We start from the raw sequence: 26,918 nt of genomic DNA, 5'->3' as shown, positions 1-26,918 counted from the left end.
GCAGGCTTCAAGACATCTTCACCTCCCTCTGCTCACAGCAGCTGGTTTGGTGGGTAGTGAAGCACCACCAGTCCCCCCAGAGCAGCATCTCCCTGTGCCCAGTCCCTCCTGGGCAACTCGTGGAGCCATGTTTGGTGCTGTCCTAGAGCTGCCACTCCGGGAAGGAAGAACTGTAGCCTTAAACAGTGTGGGGAGGCACTCACCCAGCCCCTGGCACTGAGAGAAGTACAAGGCTCTCTCTCCCTGCAGCCCTGGCTGGCCGAGTTTGGTGGGGGGACCGCTGCAGAGTGTCATGAGAGCAGTCTGCCTGATGCACTGCCCCACGCAGTGACCTGCATGATCCCATCCTTGTCCCTTGCAGAGCCTCTAGCACCATCTGGTGTGAGTCTGTCCAGCCAGGGGAGCCCCTACAGCCTACTAGCCAGCTGGGAGGAGGCAATGGGAGAAGGCTATGTGCTGGCCTTCAGCCTCATGGAGCACCCCGTGAAGAACAGCTCGCTGCTCAGAGGTGTCACCAACTTCACCTACAACGGCCTCCGTCCTGGGACCCTCTACACCTTTGAGGTCAGCACGGTGGCTGGCCCCTACACATCCACACCCCGGCGCATCACCAACTGGACATGTGAGTGCCACAGCCCTCACCACAGCCAGCCCTGGGGTTCCCACTGGGTCTTGCACTTGCCCACAATGTCATGCTTCAGGGCATGTGGTAGCACAGGTCTTCTGCAGCTTCATGCAATAAAAGAGCAAAAGGCTCAGGAGGAAAGCAGAGGTGCTGCTGGATGTGACTGACCCTGGTCTGTATGCCAGTTGCCCAGCCCAAGGGTCAGCAGAGCCCAGTGCCCTTCTCCCCTGGGCCGCCCTCCTGTGGCACTGCTCAGGCTGCATCTGCCCTGAACCACCTCTCCACCACCCTGGTCCATCCCATCCCACCCACCACCTCCTCCAGCACCAGAGCAGTCCTCTCTTACCATGCCAGTTTCAACTCTGTGCTGGCCCAGTCCCTGCCAAACTGGTGTGTGGGTGTCAGCAGGGGTGATGGTGGCCTGCTCAGACCCTACGGGTGGCCAGAGCACCTGGATGTGGGTTTCCCCAGGGAAGGGGCTCCAGCCCCAGCACATCTGGGGTTGCACTTCTGCCAGGTGACCCCAGTCCGGGTGCAGCTGTGACTCTAGACCTTACCTTTCCTAGATCCTTTGCCCCCGGAGCAGCTGACCCTCAGCAACCAGGGCCACAGCACCTCTCTGCAAGCCTCCTGGAGAGCAGCTTCTGCTGGCAGCACTGGCTACACAGGCACCCTCTGGGAAACCAAGTCCCAGGCGTGGGTCAGAAACATGACTGTGGGGAACAACTGGACAAATGTCACCTTTGAGGACCTGGTCCCTGGGCGACAGTATACACTGGAGATGGCTGCTATGGCTGGACCTTACAGATCCCCTGTGCGATCAGCCAGAGACTGGACGTGTGAGTGTGTTACCCCTAGTGCAAGTTGCAACCATGGCCTGGCCAACGAGAGCAGAAAGCTCATGGCATGGAAGCAAGGCAGAGCGTGGACCATGTGTGGGGAGGGAGGGGAACCAGGGACAGGGATGCATAGACAGACAAAGAGTGGAAGGACAGCCAGAGCCACATTCAGCCAGGTTGGAATTAAAAGGGTGTTCAGTGCAGAAGAATCCCATCACTGAACGGAAAACGTTTCCAAATGTCACCCAGCAGGAAAGGTGGGGACCTGCTCCCATGTTTGTTGTGGAGCAGAAGCTCAGGCTATTCTGGGGTTTGATATGCCAGGGCTGATTTCTGACTTCAGCCCACCAGGGACAAGTGGTGGAGGGTGCCCAGGACAAGCGCGTGCAGGCCCCGAGTCCACACCGCGGCAGCTCCACCATGATTGCCTCTCACTGCCTGGATGTCTCTTCTTTCCCAGACCCCCTGGCTCCAGCCAGCGTGACCCTGACCAACACCCGACGCCCGCTGGGACTCTCTGCCTTCTGGGACAAGGCTGCTGGCGATGTGGACCAGTTCCACCTCCAGCTCTACAGCAAGAGCCATTCAGCACAGAGGAACATCTCAGTGGGGCCAAACACCCACAACTTCACATTCCTGGGGCTGTCCCCTGGCATTCAGTACTTCCTGAAGGTGACCGTCCTCGCTGGCCCATACAGATCCTCATCACACTTTGCCACTGAGTGGACATGTGAGTGAGAACTGTCCCCAGCCTCCTGCAGGGACGGGGCATGCTGGCACTGCCTGCAAGACTGGCAGTGACATGGACGTGTCCGGGCAGAGGGAGGGCTCCAGTGAGACCTGCATTCTCCCTGCCCCTGGGAATCTGAGCACATGTCATGAGTTAGGTGCTGTATGCCAGCTTCTGGGCCCCAAAAGACCCTTTTCCCCAGCTCAGGCTTTCCCCAGTCAAGCTGAACCTTCTGCCTAGACTACTCGTGATTTCAAGGCTAGCCTTGGTGGGAGAGGGATGCAAGAGGGGGAAGCACAGAGACCCATCTGGGCTTGCTGCTCCCTGTCCACGGAGCAGAGCAGCTTGCTGGGGAGCTGAGTGCTCTTTTCTTGGTACAGCACCTGCCTGCTAGCAGCGCCTTGGGGACATGCACGGGCAACTTGCATATCCCCCAGGACAACAGGACAGCTGGAAGTCAGCTGCCACCACTTCTCCTTTAGCCCTGTGTAGAGGTGCAGGCTGTGTCGTGGCTTCTCCAGTTGCTTTCTTCCATGATCTCATGGATGTCCATGCTGTGTTTCCCCCTAGATCCACTGTCTCTGGCTAATGTGAGTGTACAGCCTGGCCAGAGACCCCAGGAGCTACGTGTGACCTGGGTGGAGTCAGGCGGTGGCAGAGACCACTTGGTACAGCTCTCGGTGGCTGAGTCCCTCTCCATCATCAGGAATGTGTCTGTCCCCCGTGGAGTCACCCAGGTTGACCTGGAGGGGCTGGTGCCAGGGTCCCGATACCGCGTGGAGATCATTTCCCAGGCTGGGCCTCATCGCATCTCCTCTCAGACTGCAATCGGCTACACTGGTAAGAATGCAGCTCCTCTGCACCCATCTCTGGTACCAGCATGACTCTGACCTGGCGAGGGGCTGGGGACCAAGGCGGGGTCCCAGGGCTGTTCTGCAGGAGGGCCCTGAGACCATGTCCCTGCAACACCACTGATGCCTGTCTGCTACTCAAGATGCTGGGTCTCTTGTTGGGACCCTCACTCACCCTGAGCCCAGCAGCTCAATGGGGCATGCTGTGAGCCTGCCCCAGCACTTTGGGACAAGGGGTTCTCAGGCCGTGGTGGTGATACACCATTATCACCTGGGACACAGGGAGCAGCTTTGATCTGGGAGCAACTCGCTGCTTTCAGAGTCTTTAGACAGCATGTGAGGTGCTCACAGTCCTACAGCTCCTACCTTCATTCCCAAACTAGACTCAGTCTTGAGCATCCCAGGTTTGTCCCCTGTAACGCTGTTTCTCTCCCACAGTCCCATTACCTCCTCTTTCCCTGTCGGCAAGCCCTGTCAGCTCTGCCTGGGCGCTGGCTGTGCGCTGGGAGACCCCTCCTGGGCAGAGGGATGGATACCTGCTCAGCATGCACGAGGAGGGCTCTTCTGCACCAGCAAGGACCCTGGAAGCAGGGAAGGACAGCACCAATGTCACCCTGACACGGCTGGCACCAGGAACTTGCTACCTTGTTGGGATGTGGGCGATAGCTGGACCCTACCGCTCCCTCCCCAAGAACGTCACCGGCTGCACAGGTGAGCATCCATACCACCCATAGGTGATTTGGGTGGGAGCACTGCGAGGAGCTCCAGAATGGGATGGGGATCAATGTTGGCACCCAGGGAGAGGAGGGCACCCTGGCCTGGTTCCCGGTGATGCTGGCCTGCAGTAATCTCCTGCCTCTTGCAGCCTTCTTGTACCACGTGGGCACAGAACGCTTTCTGGCCGATTGCTGCTGGCTGCCTGGGGAAAGCAGGACTCTTCCCCGGAGACAGCTGCATGTTCGGAACTGGATCTTTTTCTCTCCAACTCATGTGTCTGTTTTTCCTCGCAGTTCCTGCTGCACCGACAAACCTGAGCCTTACCAATCCAGGCAGCTCCTCGGAGCTTTACACGTGCTGGAACAAGCCCCCCGGCAGGAGGGACCACTACCGTGTTATTCTGTATAGCCTTAGCACCCAGAGCAGGGATCGGGTCCAGACCTTGAGTCCAGATGCTCAGAACATCACCTGGACTCACTTGGAGTCAGGCAGCAGGTTTGCTGTGCAGGTCACTGCTGTGAAAGGCTTGTTTGAAGCCTCCTCCATCAACGTCACCCAATGGACACGTGAGTCTGATGGGCTGGGTTGGACATAAGCACTCCACTGTGCCCCTGAGCCTCTGAGTCTTGTAGAGCACCCACCACTACCTTCCCCATCCCAAACCATCCCCGCTGTGCCCCTAGCTTCTACACAGTTGTCCCACCTTTCTGCTCACTGTCTTCACTCCTTCCCCGACACAGAGCAAATCCCCCCTACCTACCTCAAAGGCTCTGGTTATCTCCCCTGCAATGTCCAGCTGCAAGGCCTGAGGATATTGCACTCAGAGCCATGCACACTGTCTGTCCATTTGTCCCCATGCTTCTCTCTGGGAGGATCTCTGGTGGCCAGCCTGCCCACCGCCCAGTGGGAGCTGCGGGGCTGGAGTCCAGCCCGTGGTGCTGCCAGAGCACGAGGAACCAGTGGGCTCGTGCTGAGCACTGAGCAGCAAGCGGTGGCACGCAGGGGCTGACTGTCTCCCTGTTGCTTTCCAGATCCCTTGGCCCCTGCTAACCTCACCCTGGGCAGCCCCTCTGCCTCCGCGCTGCAGGTCTCCTGGGCAGCAACAGGGCGAGGAGCAGAAGGCTACGTGGTGGATGTCTATGACACAGTGTCCAGCGGTCGTGTTGGGCGCATGGTGCTGGGTGGGGATGCCAGGAGTCACACCTTCAGGAACCTGAGCCCCGGCACCCGCTACAGCGTGGCAGTGAGGGCCACAGCTGGGCCCTTCCACACCAGCACTCCCAACCTCACCCACTGCACACGTGAGTATGATGCTCTCCCTGCAGCCAGGTGTCCTCCACCAGATCTCCCCTTTCCTTGTTCAAATCAGAGGCCATACTGGTGCAGCGCGATCCTGCCTTCCTCTCCCACCTATGCAAGCACCCAGTGCTCATGCCCTGCTGGATGCAGCATGGGGAGTCTGTGCATGACCCCATGGCCTGGCCACCCATGTCCCAGGTAGCTGTGCACAGCCATCCACAGCACCAGGGAAGAGGCAATCCCTGGAGGCAGCTGCCACAGAGTCAAGGACAAAGCCAGCCCTCGGGACCTTGCAGGGCTGACCCACCTCCTGCAGCACAGGCTTGGCACAGACAAGGAGCATCTCCTTTCCCTCAGCCTGAACGTGGCTCCTGGCAGTGACTTGTGTTTCCTCCCCAGGCCCGCTGCCCCCAGCCACCGTTCACTGGCTGAGCATGGGGCACCCTGACAGATTGAGCGCATCCTGGGGAGACGCAGCTGGAGATCGAGACGGCTACACACTGACCCTATACCACGCGTGACAGCCGCACTCAGGAGAGACACCCACAACTTCACCTTCATGGGTCTGACCCCAGGATACGAGTACTCTCTGGAGGCCAGTGCCACGGCTGGACCATACCAGGCAACAGCACCCAACATCAGTGGCTGGACACGTGAGTGCCCAGAGGAGTGTCCTCTGCAGAGGGGTGGAGATGTTGCAACACTGGGCGGCCCTAAGGAGGGCTGGGAGGTTTGCAGGGGTCCTGGTGCCTTTGGAGACGTGCACGCGCATGTGCATAGGTGCAACACGCAGCAGTTAGTGCATGGGCACACTGTTACCCTCATGGGCACATAGATGTTCAACTGTAGACTTGCACAAGTACATGCTGATGACATGCAGGGTTACCCAGCTGTGCCCATGCAGGGACATCCCTCTGCCTGTGCAGCCCCATCTCCCTGTATACAGGAGCACTCGCACCCTTGCTGAGTCTCCTCCAGCAGGTAGAAATTACATTACCATAAAGGTCCATGAATCCGTGTAGTAGAAGAGGCTAATCCACAGTCTTCCCAGGAGAACAGGTCTTTGCTAGTCCAACACTTCTCCCCACCCAGAAAGGTTTTAGGGCTGGACAGAGTGTAGACGCTGTGCCAGCTCTGCCCAGGCAGCTGCATGCCAGCTGGGTGCTGGAGGATGTGTGCACGCAGCGGTGGCAAAGGCGCTCCAGCTGGGCTATAGGGATGAGGGTAACCTGGATGAAGAAGGGTTGGCATGTGAGGGACCACAGAGGGTGAGCAGCATTAAAGGTGAGATGGGATGGGGGCAGAAAAGAGAAAAGTGAGGAGGAGTGTGCCAGAAGGGGCCTTCGTGTCCCAGCCCTCAGGGAGCATCTGTTCTGCTGCACAATGTCCCGTCAAGTGTGTTTCCTTCTGCAAGTCTCCAGTCCCTAACATCAGGTCTGGTGATTCCCCAGGCCCGCTGCCCCCGGTCACAGTGCACTTGCTGAGCACAGGGCACCCCGACAGGCTGAGCGCGTCCTGGGGAGCAGCGGACGGGGGGCGAGACGGCTACACGCTGACCCTGTATCACGCGCGGCTGGGCACCGTGGCAGCTACAACCTCGCTTGGGAGAGACACCCACAACTTCACCTTCACGGGACTGGACCCAGGAAGCAAGTATGTGCTGGAAGTGATGTCCATGGCAGGATCCTACCGGACACCTGCAGGGAACGTCAGCAACTGGACGTGTGAGTACCCTGTTTTGAGGGTGATGCGTGCCTTGTTGGGCAGTCACAAAGGCTCATGGCAAAGGACACGGCACTGCTGACCTTCATGGCAGACCCCAAAGCCTGCCTGAACCCAAGAGCATGTCAGTACCATGGCACTAAGCAGGGCTCTGCCCACCCACACCATCAGCTCCACCAGCCTGGATTAGACGAGCTGCAGCTCTGGGCGCTGTGCTTCAGAGGAGAGGCACGGAGGAGGGAGCAGTGGACAGGGGCATTCACCTTCCCCTCCCCTCCAGCCGGCTGGGTGCTCCCTCCTCTCCCATCCCTGGGTGTCTTGCTCCAGCTGGGACAGGGCTGTCTCTGCTCAGACAAGTACCACTTGAAGCTTGCAGTAGCTGTTTTTCGCTGCCTCCAGGCTGGTGGATGCAGCCATCCAGCCGAGCCAAAGTGCCCTGTCCTGTATGGTGCATCCCTTCTGATGACACTGCCAAGGTACCCAGGCAGTGTCTTCAGATCCTTCACTGACAACGTCTCCTATCCTGTCTCTCCAGACCCCCTGGCACCCCGTAACGTGTACATGACGAACCAGGGGTATCCCAACAGGCTGAGCGCGTCCTGGCGAGCTGAACCCCAAGGGCAAGACAGTTACAGGCTCCTCCTGTATCACTCGGGATCAGGTATTGTGGCAGCCAATGTATCTGTTGGGAAAGGCATCAGCAAATTCACCTTTTCTGGCCTGGCTCCAGGACACAAATACCTGCTGGAAGTGGTGTCCATGGCAGGGCCCTACGCAGCCTCCGCGGGGAACATCAGTGACTGGACAAGTAAGTGGCAAGAGCTGGAGGTCCTTACATCATGCGTGAGGCTCAGCCTTCCCCAGGCGGGTGGGAAGGGAGAGGGACGGGGCTGGGACTGCTGCCTGGAGGCTGTAGGTAGCAATGGGATCATGGGCTGTGCAAGCCCCAGTGGAGGGAAGAGCAGGGCAGTGCTGCTGCCCACAGGACAGCCTGGCAGCCGTGGTTGCTGTTTCAGGAGGCAGACGTCCAGCTCGTGGCCCCACTGTTCACACAGGCTGGCTCCTCCGGGCATGAGTGACTGAACAGGAGCAAGAGATCCCAGAGTGCTGCTCTGGTAGAGGACACCCACATCCTGGGAGACCACGGGGCCTTACAGCCAGGGGGGGACACCCCACCGTCCCTGCTGCCTTTCTCCCAGGCACTCAGAAAATTCCTGGCATGGGGGATAAGGGGAGGCTGGGCTTTTTTTTTTTTTTTAAAGGAATGTGGAAATTGCAGATAAGCACAATAAGCCTTTTCATGTGCTTGTCCCCACAGTCCCAGCACTTTGTTTGGGGAATCCAGAGGTCTCTGCTCTCACGCTCAGCCAGCCCCTGGCAGAGTGCTGGGAGTCACGTGCAGAGCCCTTCAGGCAGGTCTCTAATGAAACTTGCTAAATAACAGGAGGAAGAACCCATCTCCTCATGTTCCTCACTCTGCATGTCCTCCAATTGCCGTTTAAAGGTCATTTCTGGTAGTGGCAGCCAGCAGCTGCAGAAACGTTATCACTGAACATGTGAAATTTCCTTGCATATTACCCATCTTCTGCTTGTATCTCTACGGGATGGAAGAGAGTACATGTATGCCTGTAACTCTCCCCTGGTGTGGTTTTCATTGTAGCCCCCTCAGTTCCCAGAAATCTCTCTGCGGTGGCTGAAGGGAACAACACGATGCTCATCTCCTGGGGCAGTGTCTCTGGACAGCAGGACGACTGCCAGCTGTGGCTGCGGGATCACAGGAACAGCACGCTGCCCTGGCGGCATGCTCTCGGCAGAGGGCAAGTCCAGCACCTCCTCCAGGGCCTCATACCTGGGAGGAACTATTCTGTCTCCTTGAGCTGCGTGGCCGGGCCCTACTGGAGCAGCACAAAGCCCTTGGCAGTGCCGATGGGTGGGTATGCGCTGCGGGGGGGATGGGTGGAGTGCAGGCTGGAAGGGGGAGAAATGCCTGGGTGGCCTCAAGACTCGATCAGCCCTTGGGGGTCAACGGAAGCATGGGAAGTCTTCATGGTGGGAGAAAAGGAAAACCAGCAAGGTGACCCTCTGGTAGCCATCAGCTCCTTAAGCTAGCCCCATCACAGAGGTTTCCCATCACCTCATGGCCTGGCTACCTGTGAAGCAAAGTGGACTCTGCAGAAATCTCCATTGGTCTGCTTCTCCTATAAGACATCTGCTCAGGCCATGACCCGTTTGCCTTGTCCTGTGGCCCTTGGCACAGAAGGCTCCCAGGTCACAGATATCCAGCTCTGCTTCTCTCCCACTGACCTAAGGACAGGCAGTAGAGGACCATAGTGGCTCTGGGCTGACGCATGGGCTGAGGTTGGGATTTCTTTGATCCAGTAAGTACAGACCCTGCCATATCTCCTTTGCAGAGCCAAACCCGGTGGAGGATGTGCAATGCCTACCGGAGTCAAGGAGCCTTTACTTGAACTGGACCAGCTCTCCTGGAGATGTGGAGGCTTATGAGGTGGTGACAGAGAGAGTCTCTGATGGACCTCCCACCTCCAAGTATGTCATGAGCATCCCTACGAGCGAGGCCAGTCTGGAGGGGCTGGGGCCAAACTCGTCGTACCGAATTGTTGTGAGCACAGTGGGCATGAACACAATGAGGAGCCAGGCTGTGACTCTGCTCTGCAACACAACAGTGGAGGGTGAGTCCCCTTCTTTCCCACAGTCTTGCCACAGACGCCAGGAGAAGACACCCAGTGTTGCTAATTAGACCTGGGGACTCTTTCAGATGCCTGTGAGCCCCTTGTGGTCCTGCACTGAACTGCAGTGGGTCCAGGGCTCTGGGCAGTGATGCTGGGACCACTCACAGGCTGAGCAATCTGGGGTGGGTCTGTGGGAGCAGGGACACACTAACAGGCTGTGCTTGCTGGTTCCTCTTCCAGCCCTGCCTCCACCCCTGCGAGCAGATATCTTCCAGGTGGAGGCCAGCTCCACGGTTATCATTTCATCCGACCTGTTCAGCGAGGAGAACGGCCAGATCAAATATTACGGTGTCATTGCTACCACTAATGATTCACGTAAGTGCCCCTGCACATCCCGATCTGCAGTGGCTCCCTGGAGGGCAGCAGGTCACTTTGGGACTACCACTGTCACTTTGTACATTCCCCTTCAGTGCTGAGGCCCACCCAGGAAATCATGTCCAGCACATGGTATGACCACTATTATGGGACAGAGGACTCCTACCTGGCTGTGCTAATCCCCAATCCCTTCCATCCGAGCCCCAGGAGCTCCCCCGAAACCTGGCCAGTGCCAGTGGGAACCGAGGAGTGTGGCCAGTCCAGGACAACGTGCAATGGGAAGCTGAAGGCCAACGAACAGTACAGGTGAGAGACGTCAGCATCCCTCCTGAGGGGAAGGGGCTGGAGAGAAAAGGGACTGCACATATCCCTGCAAGTTGCCACCAGCTGCCTGGATGTCACCTCACCCTCGTACTCCCCAGACCCCCAGCAGTGGACCCCAGGGGTTGCTCCACCAAGCAGCGTTTGAGGGATGCAAGGGCTGGCATACTGGAGAGTGTTAGGCAGTGTAAGTGGGCAGGAAAGCAGAAGTGAAACTGAGGCTGACAGGGCTGTATGTATTACCTTGGGAGCTGGGCAGTTGTCCACCTCCAGTGTAAAAACTAAAATGGATGCTGTTATTTGTAGGGCTTTTACATGTGACTCAGAGCCACATGCAGACTCAGAGAGTGCAAAAATGAAACTGATTCAGAAACATTCAAGTTCAAGTGGTGCCCACACAATTGGGGGCTCAAAGGTTAAGGGTAGCAAACGCACAGGCTAAGATCCAAGTTCCCCACGAGACACACACACAGATTACAATATTCATAAATTCAGAGTCTTATTTGACAGTAAGTAGAATCCAGGAACATGAATGTACAAGCATACATATTTTGTTATAGGGTAGCTTTAAAATAGTTGATGGTAAAACAGTTTTTCTACTACAGACAACGAATCATATCTTTAGTCAGTCCTCTGTTAATTTAGCAGCTCACAATTTCATCAAACAGGGACCATATCCCCAGGCATTCCTCTGAGAAAGGAATCCCCCAGAATCTGGAAGGTTGTCCCATTTCAGTTTAAAGAAACTTACAGCAAGGGTGGCTGACTAGTGATAGAAGTCACTGAGAGTGTTGGGAAAAGAGAAAGAAAGACTGTGAGAGAGTGTCCATGAAAGCAAGCTTCACTTTCCCCTATGAGTAAAGTGAAAATTAGATCTGCCCTTAAGTTTTGTGGTGAGTGGAGTTAAGGTCCCTGGTGTTGGGTTTGGACCTGCTGGCTCTCCTTCCTTTCTTCGTTTCTGCTTCGCTCTCTCTATTTTTGCTATGTGCAGACTCCGCGCTTACGTGAAAAACTTACATTGATTCTTATGGAGTCATTTTAGATTTACACATGTTGCCATACAGGGGCTCTTAATTCAAGCTGCTGTTTGGGGCAGCACTGGCAGAGAACAGAGATTGGTGTTAACACTGGGCTGCATCAGGGGAGTGGGAGATGGGTCCTTCTCCTGGGAAAAAAAGGTAGTGTCCAGAGAGCCATTCCCTTGGAAATCCCACACAGAGCAGGATCATCAAGAGCAAACAGCTCTTCTGGCTCTCCCTAGGTACTGTATTATCATGCCTGGCAGGAGAATTGCGTGATGATGCATTCCCATCCCATGCCCAACACAGGTGTTCTGACCCCTGGGCTGTCACGGGAGTCTCCAATTGATTCCAAAGGTTGGAGATTGCCCATCAAGCCCACCTATTCTTTACTGCTAACGGCTCCTGCCCGACTCACCCTCAGGCATGGCAGGGCAAGCCTTACTGCTTAACCCTAGCAGCTTCAGATCTGGCCTTCTGCTCCAGCCATCACGGCTGAGACAGGGGACAGCCTGGGGTGCAAGCTGGGTCCGTGTTACAACGCGTTGGCTTAGACCAAGATCTGCCTGACCCATCTGTCGAGGCCAGCAGCCTCGAGAGGAGTTTAACAACAGCACAAACACACTGGGGTGCCCCTCCACCTCCCAAATACTGTCCAGCCAGTCTGAGGGTGTATATCTGCCTTCCTTGCTTCCCAGCTGCCCTTTTCACTCCAACATCGACCTCCCACAGGGTAGCAGCTAATTCAGAGCCATCAGGGTGTCATTAGCCCACGTACTGTGATTGAATAACATGTACTTAACTGTCCAATTACTCAGGACTAAAAGATCCTTTTGCACCTCTTCACAGCTCGCTTTCATTTTGGCTGCCCTAAACAACGTGTATCCTCAGTAAACTCTGCTGCTTTCCTAGTTAATCATTAGTAGTGCGGTGAAAAACAGATACCTCTGACAGCCCATCTCCACTCTGAAAGCCAGCCCTTGTTTCCCATCTTTCAGCGAGTTATTCATCCACAAGCCCTTATCTCTCATGCCATGGCCTGCCATCTGCAGGTTCAGTTTCCAAAGAGGTCTTTTCTCTGGCAGCTGGGTCCGGGGTGCTGCCAGAAAGGACTCACACTGGGCTCCACAAACTCTTGGCTGCTAAAATCCGAAGCTATGATTGAAAGCCTTAGCTTGCATTTAGGGCACAAGAAGACCTACCCTTCCAGGTTACCTGCTCCTAAGGAAGTCAGCTCTGCAGGGAGCTGTGACACTTGATGTGCACGCTTCTGGGAGGAGGAGGATGTAGGGCAGATCTCCACAGGGAAGAGGATGCCCGAGCCACTTTGTGCACGGGGAAGGAGGGAGCTGTGACACTTGATGTGCACGCTTCTGGGAGGAGGAGGATGTAGGGCAGATCTCCACAGGGAAGAGGATGCCCGAGCCACTTCTGTGTGCAGGGGGAAGGATACGGGTCAGGGCTCAGCCCTTGCAGCTGAGGTGCCCCTGTTTCAAACAGTCACCTGGGCTCAGCTCTTTCAAGTCAACCCAATTAATGGGTTGACATGAACTGAGACAGTGACTCAACACAACTTGATTTTCCCTACTTACTGTTGTATTTCCCTATTTCTGTCCAAGAGGCAGAAAAAGGAGAAAAGACCATTCCTTAAATCCCTACCAGAAAACCAGTTTCTTCCAATACAATATTTCAAACCAGAGGCAGCTGCCATGTTCCCTTGGGTATTCCTGGTGCTGGCTGCATGGGGGCTGTGCTCAGTTCAGATTGCCCCTGACGGCAGGACTCTGCTTTGCTCTAGGTTCAGCATCGCTGCCTTCACCAAATACGACCCAGTAGCCCCTGCAGTGACGTTCACCATGTTCTCAGGTACGATGGAGAATGCCATCTTCCCTACCTGGCAGTGCAGGTTAGAGATAATTAACAACCTGACAATGGCAAGCCAGAGGGAGAGCAAATATAATAAATGGAGTAAATGCAGCCATTTACTGACTTTTACTTCTGTCTGTTCTATCTCTTTGATTCCAGCTGCTGGATCCAGTGCAGACACAACTCCACTCTCAATGCCAATAATCACTGGAATTGTCGTGGGATTTCTCTTGACACTTGCAGCTATTTTCGCTTTGGTCTACTGGAAACAGCTCAGAGCAAAGAGGTGAGGATAAGCCACCTCTTGCCTGGTGGGTGCAGACTGAGAAACCCAACCTTCAGTGCCAGGCCAGGAGGAAGAGCAGAGAGGGTATAAAATGAGATTTAGGCAAACTAGGACACCCGCTAGTGGAGTTGTGCCTGGCAAGCACAGAAGCAAAAGGCAGAGGGGAGAGGGGAGCTGCCCGGGTGCAATCAATTCACAGAACCCTACACATGTGCAAGGCAGTGTGCCTGATGTGAGCTGTCTGCTCACAAGTGCTCCGTGAGCCAGTGGAACACAATACGCTCACAGCATCTGTCCCTGCACTGCAGGGAAGAGTAACATCTCCCATGCTTTGATTCTAGAACCAAGAAGAGCAGCCTGCCCCAGGAAATGGTGACCTACAGCTTGAGGTGAGTGCTGGAGTCTTCCCTCTCTGCGTGTCCCCAATGCAGGTCCCTGAGCCCTTCACCTACTTCCTTTCTCATGCTTTGACTCAGGAAAAATCCAACTCTGTCTCCTCTCCTTCAGTTATTTTTTACATCTTAGGCTTTTCCATGTTCAGTATTTATTGCCCAGCTCCATTCCAAGTCAATGGAAGTGGAAATGCATTGTCCACACCTCCTCTGCAAGGCTTCTGCAGTAGGGGAATATCCTCATCATCCTGAAATCCCTCCCAATATTTAAACAATGCTCTGTTGGCCCCACTTCCCTGGGCAATGACGTGGGCTATAAACCATCCCTGTGTGTGTGCATCCAGGTACTGCAGGTCTCAAGGCTGGGCTGTCTCATTGGCCACCTGACTGGCCTGCCAGACCTCCCAATAGCTAAGGCAAGTTTTCCTCTGGACTTCATTTCATGCAGAAACGTCCATCGGCCAATCCCCATACAGAACTTCAAGCAGTACTATGAGATGAAGACAGCAAGTGCTAACCACGCTTTTTTCCAGGAGTTTGAGGTGAGATGAGACTCCTGCTAGAGACTCCCCCCTAGGTAGCTCATGCCCTAGCTGTTGGGTGGCCTGTATGGACTCCTCATCTCCAGGGACAGTAACCCATCTCTCTAGCAATCCAACCACCCTACTAGGCAATCTTGGAGGCTAAAGACTGGATGGACCGAGTGATCAGGCAATTCCTTTACTCAAAACCTATTTTGTCAAGTTCTGGTAGAAATATGTGTTGTCTGTGGCGTGAGGTGAACTAGCACTGTCCATAGCTGCTGGTGGACAAAGCTAAGGGCCCCAGGCCTGGACTGGAGGCAAAGATGCTGAGTGGTGTTGCAATGAGATCCACCTTGACAGTGTTAGAAAAGAGCATGCAGCCAAAAGGAAGGTCAAGGAGCACTCTCAGAGCTATAGGGCCAGGCTGTGAAATTCACCTGGCTAGCTTCACTGGCTCCCACTGCCAACATCTGCAGACTCTGAATTGTTCTGCTACCAGCACCTTTGAAAGTCCCACCAGTGATTTCAAGCCCTCCTCACATCACCCTTCACTGGCCTTCTGAGTGAGGACAGAGGCAGAAGCAGCACAAGATGTTTCTGTTTTCTCAGCACAAAATGCTCTGAGCTTCTTGGTAGACTCCTGATTTCTGAGAAGATTTTTTTTCCCCAGTACTTGTTCTTGGGCTTGTTTTCTTTTAAATATAAACAGTGCTGTTGGAAAAGGCACTGAGAAAAGCCACCTATGGCTCAGAGTACACAGGCTATCCTGAGGGAGTAGAGAAGTTCCTCATACGTAGGTGACCCTCTTGAACCACTAGACACAGCCGTTGGCCGTGGGCAGGAAGCTGGGCTGGCCAGGAGCTCTCCAGAGAGACACTTGTGCTTATCCTCTCCCTTGTCCTACAGGAGCTGAAGGAAGTTGGGAAGGAGCAGCCGAAGGTGGAGGCCGAGCTACCAGCCAACATCTCCAAGAACAGATATCCCCACGTGCTTCCCTGTAAGTGCTGTCTCCTCCCTCCTCCCCCCATCATCCGAGGTGGGAGTTCACACTGCAATGGACAGGGATGGGCTCACCCTGCATTGCTGCAGGGTTCACAGTGCCTGGTTCCTCTCCTGGGAAAAGGAGTCTTGCAAGGGACCTCAGTTTCCCGTTTCCTGCTGGAGACCCAAGGCTTAAGGGTTGAGCCAGGGCTGAGCCACCAACCCCCTCAGCTCCTCCAGGAGCCCCCTACCAGGGGCAGGTAGTGGATAAGCCCAGCTCAGGGATGGGACCCAGCTGGAGACCAAAGTGGGACCGTGAGTGTCCCATGGTTTCTCTGATGAGCCTCATGATACCAGCTCTGCTTTCTTACCCCCCTGCTAACCCAGTTGGCAAGCAATGCTCACCTCTCCAGGGAGAAGGTGCCTGGGCAAGCACAGAGCCTCACTGCTGGCTGCATACATGGAGCTAGCGGAGCTGCTGAGGCTTTTTCCAATGTGTTACCCAGGTGAAGAGGAGATGGCTATGTCTTGGTGAAGGGCTGCCTTGGGGGGTCACACGTGTGTATGGGTCTCTTTCAGACGATCACTCTCGGGTCAAGCTGAGCCAAATGGGGGAGGATCCACACTCAGACTACATCAATGCCAACTTCATGCCTGTGAGATCCCACTTGCCTTCCCCACAGAGACATGGCCATGGGGCACCGTCAGAGAAATTCTGCCTGGATTGAGGTTGTGAGGGCTGGTGGGCAAGAGCTGCCACTGAAGCCACAGCTGGCACAGACTGGCAAGGAGTTGGGGGTCAGGCGGAGATGCATTTTTTCCCTTTAGCAGGGGTTGATGGAGATCGTCAGATGGCAAGTGCTGTGAATGCAGAGGTGTGAGTGTGGGGAGACTGGCAAGGCTTTCTGCTTTCTTCTTGAGGACTATCCTCTTCCCATCCTCTCACAGCTTACTGCCCCATCTGTCTGTCTGCTCTTTCTCCTTCTGGTCTGTGCAGCTGCATTTGAACAACCCCGGAGCTGTTCCCACATCCCCCATCTGGGAGATTTTCCCAGGTAACAGACAGGGCACACAGCATGCATATGTGGTTGTGTGGATCCGCGGGGCATGCATGTGTTAAAGGGGTAAAGGCAAAGAAGCAGCTTGAGACCTTGCATGTTCGCCTTACCTTCAGCAATGACTGGGGAGCACAAGAAAGACCCAGATCTGTCTTTTCCTTATTAGGCAGAATGAGGAACTGATTGGAGGGAAAACGGCAGGGATCACGTCTTTATTCCAAATACGTAGAGAGCACGTGTTGGGCACCACGTGCTTCCTGTGAAATCAGCTGCTTCTTAGATCAGGTGCCTGGGAACTGTGCCAGCCTGGGCTAAGGGCAATGGGCATTTCTCCCTCTACTGCAAAAGCAGACCAGGCACTGACTCTGTCCCAGGGCAGGATCCACCTGCCTCTGCAACTTGCCAACTCCTCCTGTCTGCCTCTTGCTCAGGGCTATACATCCCAGCAAGAGTTCATTGCCACCCAGGGGCCCCTGAAGAAAACGATAGAGGACTTCTGGAGACTGGTGTGGGAGCAGAACGTCTGCAACATCATCATGCTGACAGTGTGCATGGAGAACGGACGGGTAGGTTGGCACCACTGGGCTTCCACGTGCCAGCCCCAGACAAGCCAAGACCTGGTCGTGTGAGCTGAGCCCGGGCTGGGTTTGTGCCCTCCACCAACCCCTGCTCAGATGTGGCTCCAGGGTGAGCATGGGCCACACAGCTTCCCCAACAGGCAGTTTGAGGGGAACAGAGGCTGATGTGTGCAGCTTGGCATTAGCTTGGGGTACGAAGGGGCAGAAGTGGAGCTTAGCTGGAACCATGCCCATCACCCTCAGATATGTCTGCAGTGTCTGAAATTACCACTTGCCTCTGGATGAGACACCTCACATGGACTGTTCCTCTAGTCTCCAGGGATGATGAAACCCACCCAGGTCCTTTTCTCAGGAGGAGGCTGAGATCCAAACAAAGGGGAGGTGGGGGAGTGCCGTGCAAAGCTTCTGGTGGGAAGAGGAAGTACCCCTGCCTGCTCCCCAAGACCTGCCCTGGCTCCCCGCACAGCTGCTGCTTTCCAGATGTTCCCAGGGAGCTGGGAGGTGACCTAGTGGGACCTGGGCCCTCACTGGCCTCACTAGGACCCCATCTTGCCTGTGCTCTAGGTCCTCTGTGATCATTACTGGCCATCCGAATCTGCCCCGGTCTCCTACGGGCAGGTCCAGGTCCACCTGCTGACGCAGAGCAGCTCCGAGGAGTGGACCATGCGCGAGTTCAAACTGTGGCACGTGAGTAAGGACCCAAAAGGATGGACTCAGGGACCTGTCAAGGGCTAGGGGTTTGCATGGGATGGAGTGGCATTTCTCCTCAGTGGTGGTGGCATAATTTCCTTTCCCTGCCATTAGCAGGGTTCAAAGACCCAATCCCCTGTGGAGCAGTCTGTCACTGCCAATGTGTATCAGCCCTGCTGTCCACCTTTGCTCTCTCCTTTCCATGTCCCTGCACTGGGACACAGCCTGCAGCTTCAAGGGCACTGAAGTTCCCTGGTGGTCAAAGGCAGGTCTCCTCCTTGCCACCTCCACGTGCCTCACCATGGCAGGGGACCATGGGGGAGAACAGGGGAGCAGGAGCCACCAGGCAGTGCAGCAGACCTGGCATTGGCTGTTCCCTGCAGCTGAGCTGGGTGTCCCCAAGACCCAGGGTGCTCCCAGGGCTGTGGGGTGCATGCATGCCCCTATCCCAGTGGGCTGCACGCTGATCACCAACATCCCCCCTGGCAGGAGGGTCTCCGGGCAGAGCGGCATGTGTCCCACCTGCACTACACAGCGTGGCCTGACCACGGGATCCCGGAGTCCACGACTTCCATTATGACCTTCAGAGAACTGGTCCGGGAGCACATCCAGAGCACCAAGGATGCGGGGCCGACCCTCGTGCACTGCAGGCGAGGCTCTGCTTCGGGGGACGGCAGGAGGGGACGATGGGCGAGGGCATGGGGGACAAGGGTCCTACTTGTGCACAAACTGGGAGGGAAGGCAATGCCCAGGAGACACAGCTGGTCTGTAGAGAGTCTCCTGCTTGGGCGTTGGGGGTTACAGGTCTGCTTGCAGCCTGCCCCCCGATCCCAGGGGACGGGGCAGCTGGAGATGGTCAGCACCAACCCTGGGTAGTCTGAATGGCTCCTCAACCCCATGCTGTGCTGGGACCAGTGCCCCAGGGTGCAGCATCTGGGAGCCATGTCTAGCAGTGGGAGGGGAGCCCGTCGGCTGTGGGGTCAGGCGATGTTTAACCCTTGCTGTCTGTGGTCTCAGTGCCGGGGTGGGCCGCAGTGGCACCTTCATTGCCCTGGACCGGCTGCTGCAGCAGATGAAGCAGGAGAAGGTGGTGGACACATTTGGTGTTGTTTATGCCTTGCGGATGAACCGTTACCTGATGATTCAGACGCTGGTAAAACCTCTGCTCTCTCTTCCCCCAGGCCCCTTGCTTCATGGCGTAAAAGCTAGCTGGGCTGGCAGACAGATGAGCTGGCCGGCCAGCCCCAGCACCCCCAGGCTGGTCCCCAACCTGACACTGTGTCACAGTGCCGCTCAAAGCAGCAGCTCAGCTGGAGTGGAAATTGCGCAGCTGTGAGGGTCTCCAGCAGCTTCATGCCCTGCCAGACCCACAGCAGCAACATGCAGAGTCTCAGAGACTTCCCAGGAGGCTCATAAACACCCCAGAGTACCTAGGAGCAGGATCAGGCCCTTTGTAGGCAATTCTTAACCCACATCATGTTGTTGACCTGTGATGGCCACAGCCCATCTAATATTTCCAGTACTCAGGGTTGGGACAAGGTGTCAGTACTACCCTTCAGGACAGACAGACCCAATGGAGGGATCCAGGGGCTCTGAGATTGAAGTAGCCAGGGCCTTTTGGGCATGAATGTAGGGCTTTGGGGACATGAATGTATAGGACACCCTCTGCCCACTAGGCAGTGCCATACCCACCTTTTCACGCCATCTGCATGGTGCGATGCTCTACATTGCTGTCTGCCTTTGCCTTCCAGTCCCAGTATATTTTCCTGCACAGCTGTATCCTGGAAAAGATCTTGGAGGAACCAATTCTGGGTTTATCAGGGACAGAGAGGTAAGGGCCTGCTGTGTTTTGCCTGCCACTCTACCCACCCTGATCCACAGCCCCTTCAGGTGGCAAGCTGGGATCCTGACCCCAGCTTGAGCCTTGGCTCCAGGACAGAAGGACAGGGAAGCCCAGCCAGCTGTCCCACCTGGTGTTTTGAGGGGGATCAGCCCAGGGCTGATTGTTCCCTGCAGCATGGGGAGCCCAGCCCAGAACTAGGTGTGAGTCAGTGGGCACACTGCGAGGGCTTGGGGGACCACATCTCCCTTTCCTCCAGTGCCAGTCTCCTGGGCTACGCCAACGCCCAAGAGCTGCAGAGCTGTCCTGGGGAAGGCATTTCGATCAGCCCCTGGCTTCCCAACCCACAGGGATGCCCTAGAGATGGGTTCAAACTGGAGGGGCTCATGGCAGCTGGGTGGCCTTGGGCTGCCCCTTCTAATGGAGGCCAAGAGGAGGGAGCAGGGTCAGGTTGGGCATGGCTTTGGGCATGGCTTTGCCCACCTATCTCGTTGTCTCTGGAGGTGAAATATCTCTCTTCATAGTCAAATTCTCTCCTCCCTCATTCAGAACAGGATGCCCTTGTGCTTGCTGAGTCTTGGGAGTGGTCCCTGGGCTGTGCCACATCTGAGACCTGCCTTTGTCTAGGGGAGAGCAGGTTGGCATGGGTCAGAGCTGGGCTGGGGACCTGTGAGGGCCCCAGCATTTGAGTGGTGAAGGTGCCTGTCCGCCTGCTGCAGACACACCCTGGATGCTACTGAGGTTGCTCAACCTCACCCTTACTCCCAGTTTCTCTCCCCAGGTCCTGCCCCATCCCACTGAAAAGCTTTGCTCAGCACTACACCCAGAAGGCCGCCAAGTCCCATGCGGGCTTCCTGAGGGAGTACGAGGTGAGAGCTGTCCTGGGCAGGGTGCAGGGACCACTGCCATGGCCATATGCACTGAAGGGACCTGGGGAGCAACAGCACCTGATCACGCTGGGGGACACCCAAGAAGTACCTCCTGAGTGGGCCCCATGCCCCAGTTTCCACGTGCTTGGCTGTCCTGGCAGTGTCCCCTCTCCATCGCATTGTGTCTTCAGGCATATTGCTCCCTCATGCATCTGCACTGATCAGGGTCTGTCCATGACCCCCTCCTTCCCAGACCCCATGCAGGGTAGGGACCTACCTGAACACCATTCTCCTACACAGAGATGCAGCCATCTCCTGACAGCACAGATCAGACCTGGCAGCCCACCCCAGAGGCGGTCACATAGCCCCCCTGCTAAGGCTTCTGCATGTGCAGCTATAACCACCCCTCTGCCGAGGCCAGGCATCCTTAGGAGTCCCCAGTTCTTCCTGCTCCTCCTGACCCTTCCTCCACTCTCTTTTACTCTGGCAGATGCTCCTAGAGGTTGTCAAGGAAGAAGCCAGCTCTGCAACACCATCTTCAGGCAACCAGCAGACACGGCCCTCTTCCAGCATCCTTCCATGTAAGTGCTGTGACACCTTGTATCCTCTTCCTTCCTGTACCTGCGTGGACCCAGGCTGGACGAGGGCCGGTGCTCCACAGTACAAGAAAATATTTTGACACACTGCAGTGAGTCCACCAGAAGGCTACCAAGGTGTTTTGGGTGTGGAGCACATGATGTGTGGGACTGAGATAGGTGGGCTTGTTCAATCTGGAGGAAAGAAGACAAAGGGGAGATCTTATTGCTACCTTCAACTACCTGCCGAGAGAGCACAGAGAAAATGTAGAGTCCTCGCAAAGGTGCACCATGGAAGGACAAGAGGCAAAGGGGATGATTTGGAAGAGTAATCCAACTCAGTATAAGGAAAAAAGAATTCCCATGAAGGTGGCCAAACACTGCAACAAGGGCCCAGAGCATCTGCAGGCTCTCCATCCTTGGGGATACGCAGATCTCCATTGACCAAGACACTGAGCAACCTGCACTACATGTATCTGCTTTGAGCAGGTCATTGGGATAGAGACCTGCAAAGGTTCCTTCCCACCCACAGAAAAGGATTCCCCTCCAGCTTCTCCAGAACAAGCCCCAGGGCTGTCTTTTGGGGACCAATGTCCATGAGCTGAACAAGAGGCCTGCAGAGGGGAGGACCTTTGCAGAAAAATGGTGAATGGGGCATTGGATTTGTGCGGCTGTGTGGAGTCTGGCAGTTGGTCTGCAGGAGCTGTGTGAGTGCAAGGCTGCCCTGCCTCCCTCTACCTCCCACATATTTTGCAGATGATCGCTCCAGAGTGAAGTTTTCCCTGCTGGAACAGGGCCCTTTCTCAGGTCTCCTGCAGGTGTGGCGTGTCCCGGTGAGTCGTACCCCCAACAGCAATGCCGACCCCCATGCCTGGGTCCTGCCACGGCTGTTTTGCATCCTCACACACTCCCTGCTGCCTGGTTCCTGCATGGCTCCACCGGTCACTGCTGCTATGACCCTGTGTGGACAAGAGGGGACTGTGGGGACTTAGGATGTGTCTTGCCTCACTCCTGGGGCCCTGGGCTGTCCCTACTTCCCTCCCTCGGTGCTTTCTCCTCTCTCTTTGCCTCCTGACCTGCTGATCTTCCCTCCTTTTCCTGGCCTCTCTTGCAGCCACCTGGGCTGATGGGGTGCCTGTGCCACCCTCTCCAGCAGGAGAGTGACATTCTCGTTCCCCACCCAGGGCTGCAGCTCCAGCAGGGAGTATCTGGCTGTCCAGGGCCCTGACAAGTTGACCATGGAGGACTTCTGGACCCTGGTGTGGGAACAGGACGTTCACACCATCCTAACACTTCTCCCATGGCAGGAGAAGGGGGAGGTAAGGTGCCGTGCCTGCCTGCGCCATGGCAGAGCAGGGATCTGTTTAATGGAGCTGGAAGCTGCCATAGCTCTGAAACTTGAACTCTTGTCACTGCCTCCTGAAGCCTGGGTGCAGATCCAGCTTAGCTAAAGCTGAACTTACCCTGTGTCAAAGTGGTCCCACTGCTTGTCATGGGAGACAGGTTCTGTCTGCCACCATGCGGTCCATGGCTGTGGACTCAGCTGGTACACTTCAAGCTGCATCTCCGTGGCACAGCAGCTCTGGCCTCTGTCTATCCGAGGCGGAGAACATTTGCTGAGCAAATTCCCACTGTCTAGCAAGTTCTGTGTTAACAGGGAAGCTGGATGCAATCTGCTGTTGTTTCCAAAAACTCCCCCAGGGTTTAGCTAGGGGATGAACTGACATAGAGTGATATTGTGGGTGCTCTTGGTCCAACCCCATCACAGACCCCTCTGAAGGTGACCGATCTGAAATATGGCAACCGTCAACATGAAGCCAAACTTGCTGTTGTGCACAGGTCCCACGTGAGGCATGCTGGCCCCTGGAAGGAGACTGTCTCTGCACAAAGATGCTGACCATCCAGTGTGGCACAGAGAAGCTTGTCTCCGGATGGAGGTGTATCCAGCTCAAAATGAAACACGTATGTGTTGATGGGGCTGGCCTGGCTCCCACTGTCTGGGATGTTCTTCACAGCTAGCGAACAGGTCTGTAGGGGCAAAGGCTGAAAGGTCCATGGAGACTTGTCTGAGCTGCAGAGTGCCAGCAGTCCACAAATGCAGGTGGGAATCTAGATTGCAACATCCAGAAGAACATCTGCTGAGTGGACATAGGAGATGCATGGGAGAGGATTGGAGGCTTCCCCCACCCCTTGCTGATAGGTTTTTCTGACCCTCTTTGAAAAGGTCCACACAGTTCTCAGTCCCCCTCTCAAGGGGCAGGTCAGGGTGCCGTGGGGAAGGAGAGCAGGTTGCCAGAGGCACCATACCCACTGCACGGGTGATGGGCAATGCCCCAGCAGATGCTGCCTGGACAGCTTTACAGAAGCTAGCAGTTAGCTCAGGAAAGCATCTGACAGCCTAAGGATTGGAGAGCTGGGACCTCTCTGCATCCAAATTCACCCATCCGTCCCCAACAGCCATGTCAACTCTTTCTGTCTCACCAGGAGAAGAAGGCAAAGGAGAGGCAGGTACAACGGTTCCTATACATGCTCTGGAGCAGCAAGAAACAGCCAGATGTCGAGAGCCTGCTGGAGCTCCTCACTGCTGTCAGACGGTGCATGCCCCATCGAAAGAGAGCTGGTCCTCTCCTGCTGCACTGCAGGTACCTCACGTTACTGCTCCACCCATGGGCAGCACAGCACCTTGGCATGGCCACCAGCAAGCCTGCGCCCTCCGCCAAGGATCCCAAGGTTTTGGGGCATGTTGAGAGTAGGTCCATGGGAGCCAGGGAAGCTCTGAGTTTGGGAGGTCAGATGAAGCAGTGCTCTGCCAGGGCAAACAGATGGATGGAGCAGGCATGCCTGGGCTGAGGTGCCTGGTCCATCCCTGGGCCGACTGCTAGCATCCTGGGAGCAGCCCTGACATCCTCATCTGCTTGCAGCTGGGGAGAGCTCAGAGTCCCACAGGAGCCAACACAGCCAACACATTGGCAGAGCTGGCTTGGGTGAGAGATGCACAGCTCGGCGGGGCAGGGTAGGTTGGGTCTCCAGGCTCCTTCAATGGGCTCTTTGGGGTCCCATTCCCCTGGTCAGCACAGGCCTCCCTGCCACCTTGACCAGTGCTCACACTCCCCTATCCCCACTATATTCAGTTGCTGCATGTTTTCTCATGGGGCTTCTGACTTCTTGGGCTGGTGCCCACTTCCAAAGAGGTTCAGCTCAACCTGGCCTGGCATCAATGACCCTCCCTTGTCCCTTGCAGCAGTGGCGTGAGCCAAATGGGGACACTGATCTCCTTGGATTGCCTGTTGCACCAGATGAAAGCCGAGAGAATTGTGGATGTCTATGGGGTGACGCTCCAGCTGATGAGAAGCTGCTGTCTCATGACCCCGACGCTGGTAGGTGGGAAGAACCGTGGGCCAGGCAGAACAGGACGTTCATGCTGAGCTGCCTGGAGCTGGCAGCATGCTGCCCACTCCCCTGGTGCTACCTGCCACCTGGGAGCCTGTCCAGCCTATGCTGCCCACTCCTCTCGTGCTTCCTCTGCCAGCCCCTGAGGGCTAAGGGCACGGTCTTTTCCCAGGGAAGGGCTTTCCATCTCCTCAGTTCTAGAGTTAAAATAGGTTAAATTGCATGTGAGCTCACGATAAATGCAAGGCACTCTTGCCATTCTGCCTTGGAAAGCATGAAGCACTGGTTTCGTCCTACATGACAAACCTGCCTGCTCACCCCTGGCCTCTGGACGCGGCTGTCAGCCTGAGTACCAAGAATCTGCTGGGTTTCCCATTGTCCGGTGCCTTTTCCCTGCTACATCCTCCACACCCAGAGCCTGCTCCCAGCCCTTGCCTGCTGCCAAAGCTGGGGCTGCGTCAGTGGGACATCCTGCCACATTTGCAGCTGCCCTGCAGCCACATGGGCTGTGGCACTGTCTGATGGTGCCGCAGCCATGCCCTGCCATGCTGTGCCAGCCCAGCCCAGCCTCACAGGCCTCCAGCGTGCTGCTCCTGATGGGTGCTGGCGGCACAGATGCTCTCTGGACAGCGCTTTCATTTGCTGCAAATGCTGAACCAGCTGATGCAGCATCCCTGGAAACCCTCCCCACAGGGGACAGCAGAATTGGGGCAGATCTCTCCGGGGCTTCCCAGCTGCAGAGCCGCCAGCAAGCAGCTAATCGCATTCTTAATTAATGTGAACCATGCACATGGTGGGAGCCAGAGGAGGGCAAGGCATCCGCTGCCCCTGCTTCAGAGCTTCTTTGTATTTCAGCAGCGGTCTTGCCGAGCAGAGACACAATGTGCCCATAAAGGCACAGCAAGTGCCGATCAAAAGCCGCTGCCCCACTGAGGGGGGGCAGCAGAGGCAGCTGCCTCCCCACTTTGCCGCGAACAGTGGTCGCTCTGATCCCAGCATGGCCAGTGAAGGACATGCAGGGCTGCCCTCCAGGCCCACACCACTGCCATGTGGCTGCCAGCCTCCTCCATCACTGTGGGAGCTTGCCAGGACCCCTTTATCTCTGGCAGGGGCACGCTGCTCTCATGCTGGGAGCATCAGCTGATTTTTTGGGGGGTTTGGTAGCCAAACAAAGGGGAAGATGAACCTTTGAGGGATTGTCCATGGATAACTGTATTTAAGCACCCCCAGCTCCACGGCGGCATGTGTCTCTGGGGATGTGCTCTTGCATTTGGCCAGGCATTGAGTGTGCCTGGTCTGAAGTCAATCCTGGGCTGTCACTCCAGATTTCACAATCAGGCTGGGCTCATTGAAAACACGTTCTGGTGACCTGGAACCGCAGCCATTGTGTGATCTGTGGCTTTCCCAGCCCTTCAGTGGGGCTAAACCCACCGCCGGCAGGGGAGGAGGCTCCTCGTGACTTGCAGCTTAGCCAGCGCATTAGTGAGCTGTTCGGGGGCCCCTCTGTTGAGTCCCTAATCCCACCTTCCTGGCTACCATGTGATTTCGACCCACATCATTTGCAGGCTGGCCCTGCCCTCCAGCTTTGTGCATTGAGTACAACCTCATTTACCTTTCCCACATGCCTTCCCCAGAGCCCTGCCGTTTTGTAGCCCAGCATCATTTTGGAGCGGCCTGGCATTTGAGCAGAACCTCATATCAAATCCACAGTGTACTTGAGACCTCTGGAGCCACACTTGGTACTGATGGAACATTTTGGTGATCTTAAAAATAGAGAAACGATGCAACTGGACTAAAACCACCCAGATCTTTTTGTCTGCCTCTGAGAGCTTACAGAGATCTACCCCGATCCACTGTCAGCACTTGACTCAGGTACACTGAGACTACCACCAAGGGAAACTCCTGCTCCAGAGGTCTTCCCTCCTGGCCTCAGGTCACTGCCAGACCCTGTGCACTCCAGCAGGGCAGAGCTCTCCCCGCTTGCTGCCCTGCAGCATCCCTGGAGTTGCTCTTCAGTCTTGTTTTGGATGCAACACCATGGCACGTCCAAAAGCCACTGGGGCACTTTGAGGAAGTCAGATGACATTGTTCCTCCCCATCTGAGATGGGGATGTTGCTCTCATCCCCATCACAGGGATGATGAAGCAGGAGGAAACAAACATGGTGTAACTGCAGCTCCAGGCCTGATTCTTCCTTTCTGGGCAACTCTGGAGACACAGGACAAACATGGACCACTTGGGACAGCAAATCCTGCTCTGCCATCAGACACTGCTAGTTAATTAGGACCTTTTAAGGCAAATTGCAGAGTTAGTTCTGCAACCAGGAGGCTTCTGTCAGAAACCTGACTCCCCTTTCTCTCTTACAGGACCAGTACCTGTTCCTGTACACCTGCATGCGGGACATCATCGCTCAGCAACAACCCTAACACTGCTAGGCATTTCCTGGCACCGTCCTGGCCTCCACCTCTGCGGGGTCCTGTCTGGAGCCAGGAGCTGGGGTGAGAGCACCATGGGGCTCCTGGCACAGAGCGAGCCCTGCAGCGAGAGGGGACCTACCCCAGCACTGTCACCAATGCATCCCACATGGTGTTAGCAGCGAAATGGGGTCCCCTGAACAGATGGACAGTGCTGTCCTGCCACGCACTGCTGCAGCCCCCAGCAGTCTCACACTGGTGAGAGGCT

At 56.0% G+C, this 26,918-nt stretch overlaps 1 protein-coding gene across 1 annotated transcript in view; it reads left to right on the top strand.

Moving 5' to 3' along the window:
* LOC104078912 (receptor-type tyrosine-protein phosphatase V-like) overlaps window positions 1–26,662 on the top strand; it is a 45,373-nt gene extending 18,711 nt beyond the window's left edge. Inside the window, exons 8-40 of the mRNA XM_009580735.1 lie at window positions 362–622; window positions 1,192–1,464; window positions 1,925–2,194; window positions 2,765–3,034; window positions 3,484–3,756; window positions 4,056–4,328; window positions 4,794–5,063; window positions 5,637–5,714; window positions 6,513–6,785; window positions 7,319–7,591; window positions 8,444–8,713; window positions 9,195–9,473; window positions 9,714–9,848; window positions 9,944–10,154; window positions 12,987–13,054; window positions 13,214–13,340; window positions 13,682–13,729; window positions 14,181–14,274; window positions 15,163–15,253; window positions 15,817–15,893; window positions 16,727–16,861; window positions 17,438–17,560; window positions 18,053–18,213; window positions 18,581–18,716; window positions 19,315–19,394; window positions 20,185–20,272; window positions 20,763–20,853; window positions 21,604–21,680; window positions 22,032–22,166; window positions 22,687–22,809; window positions 23,332–23,441; window positions 24,089–24,224; window positions 26,603–26,662. Of these exons, the coding sequence (XP_009579030.1) occupies window positions 362–622; window positions 1,192–1,464; window positions 1,925–2,194; window positions 2,765–3,034; window positions 3,484–3,756; window positions 4,056–4,328; window positions 4,794–5,063; window positions 5,637–5,714; window positions 6,513–6,785; window positions 7,319–7,591; window positions 8,444–8,713; window positions 9,195–9,473; window positions 9,714–9,848; window positions 9,944–10,154; window positions 12,987–13,054; window positions 13,214–13,340; window positions 13,682–13,729; window positions 14,181–14,274; window positions 15,163–15,253; window positions 15,817–15,893; window positions 16,727–16,861; window positions 17,438–17,560; window positions 18,053–18,213; window positions 18,581–18,716; window positions 19,315–19,394; window positions 20,185–20,272; window positions 20,763–20,853; window positions 21,604–21,680; window positions 22,032–22,166; window positions 22,687–22,809; window positions 23,332–23,441; window positions 24,089–24,224; window positions 26,603–26,662 (5,369 nt within the window). The remainder of the gene's footprint in view (window positions 1–361; window positions 623–1,191; window positions 1,465–1,924; window positions 2,195–2,764; window positions 3,035–3,483; window positions 3,757–4,055; window positions 4,329–4,793; window positions 5,064–5,636; window positions 5,715–6,512; window positions 6,786–7,318; window positions 7,592–8,443; window positions 8,714–9,194; window positions 9,474–9,713; window positions 9,849–9,943; window positions 10,155–12,986; window positions 13,055–13,213; window positions 13,341–13,681; window positions 13,730–14,180; window positions 14,275–15,162; window positions 15,254–15,816; window positions 15,894–16,726; window positions 16,862–17,437; window positions 17,561–18,052; window positions 18,214–18,580; window positions 18,717–19,314; window positions 19,395–20,184; window positions 20,273–20,762; window positions 20,854–21,603; window positions 21,681–22,031; window positions 22,167–22,686; window positions 22,810–23,331; window positions 23,442–24,088; window positions 24,225–26,602) is intronic.
* Window positions 26,663–26,918: the final 256 nt, after the last annotated feature.

This window comes from Fulmarus glacialis, unplaced genomic scaffold (assembly GCF_000690835.1).
Source record: "Fulmarus glacialis isolate BGI_N327 unplaced genomic scaffold, ASM69083v1 scaffold20346, whole genome shotgun sequence".
Lineage (NCBI taxonomy): Eukaryota > Metazoa > Chordata > Aves > Procellariiformes > Procellariidae > Fulmarus > Fulmarus glacialis.
This window is presented reverse-complemented; position numbering and strand designations above follow the sequence as displayed.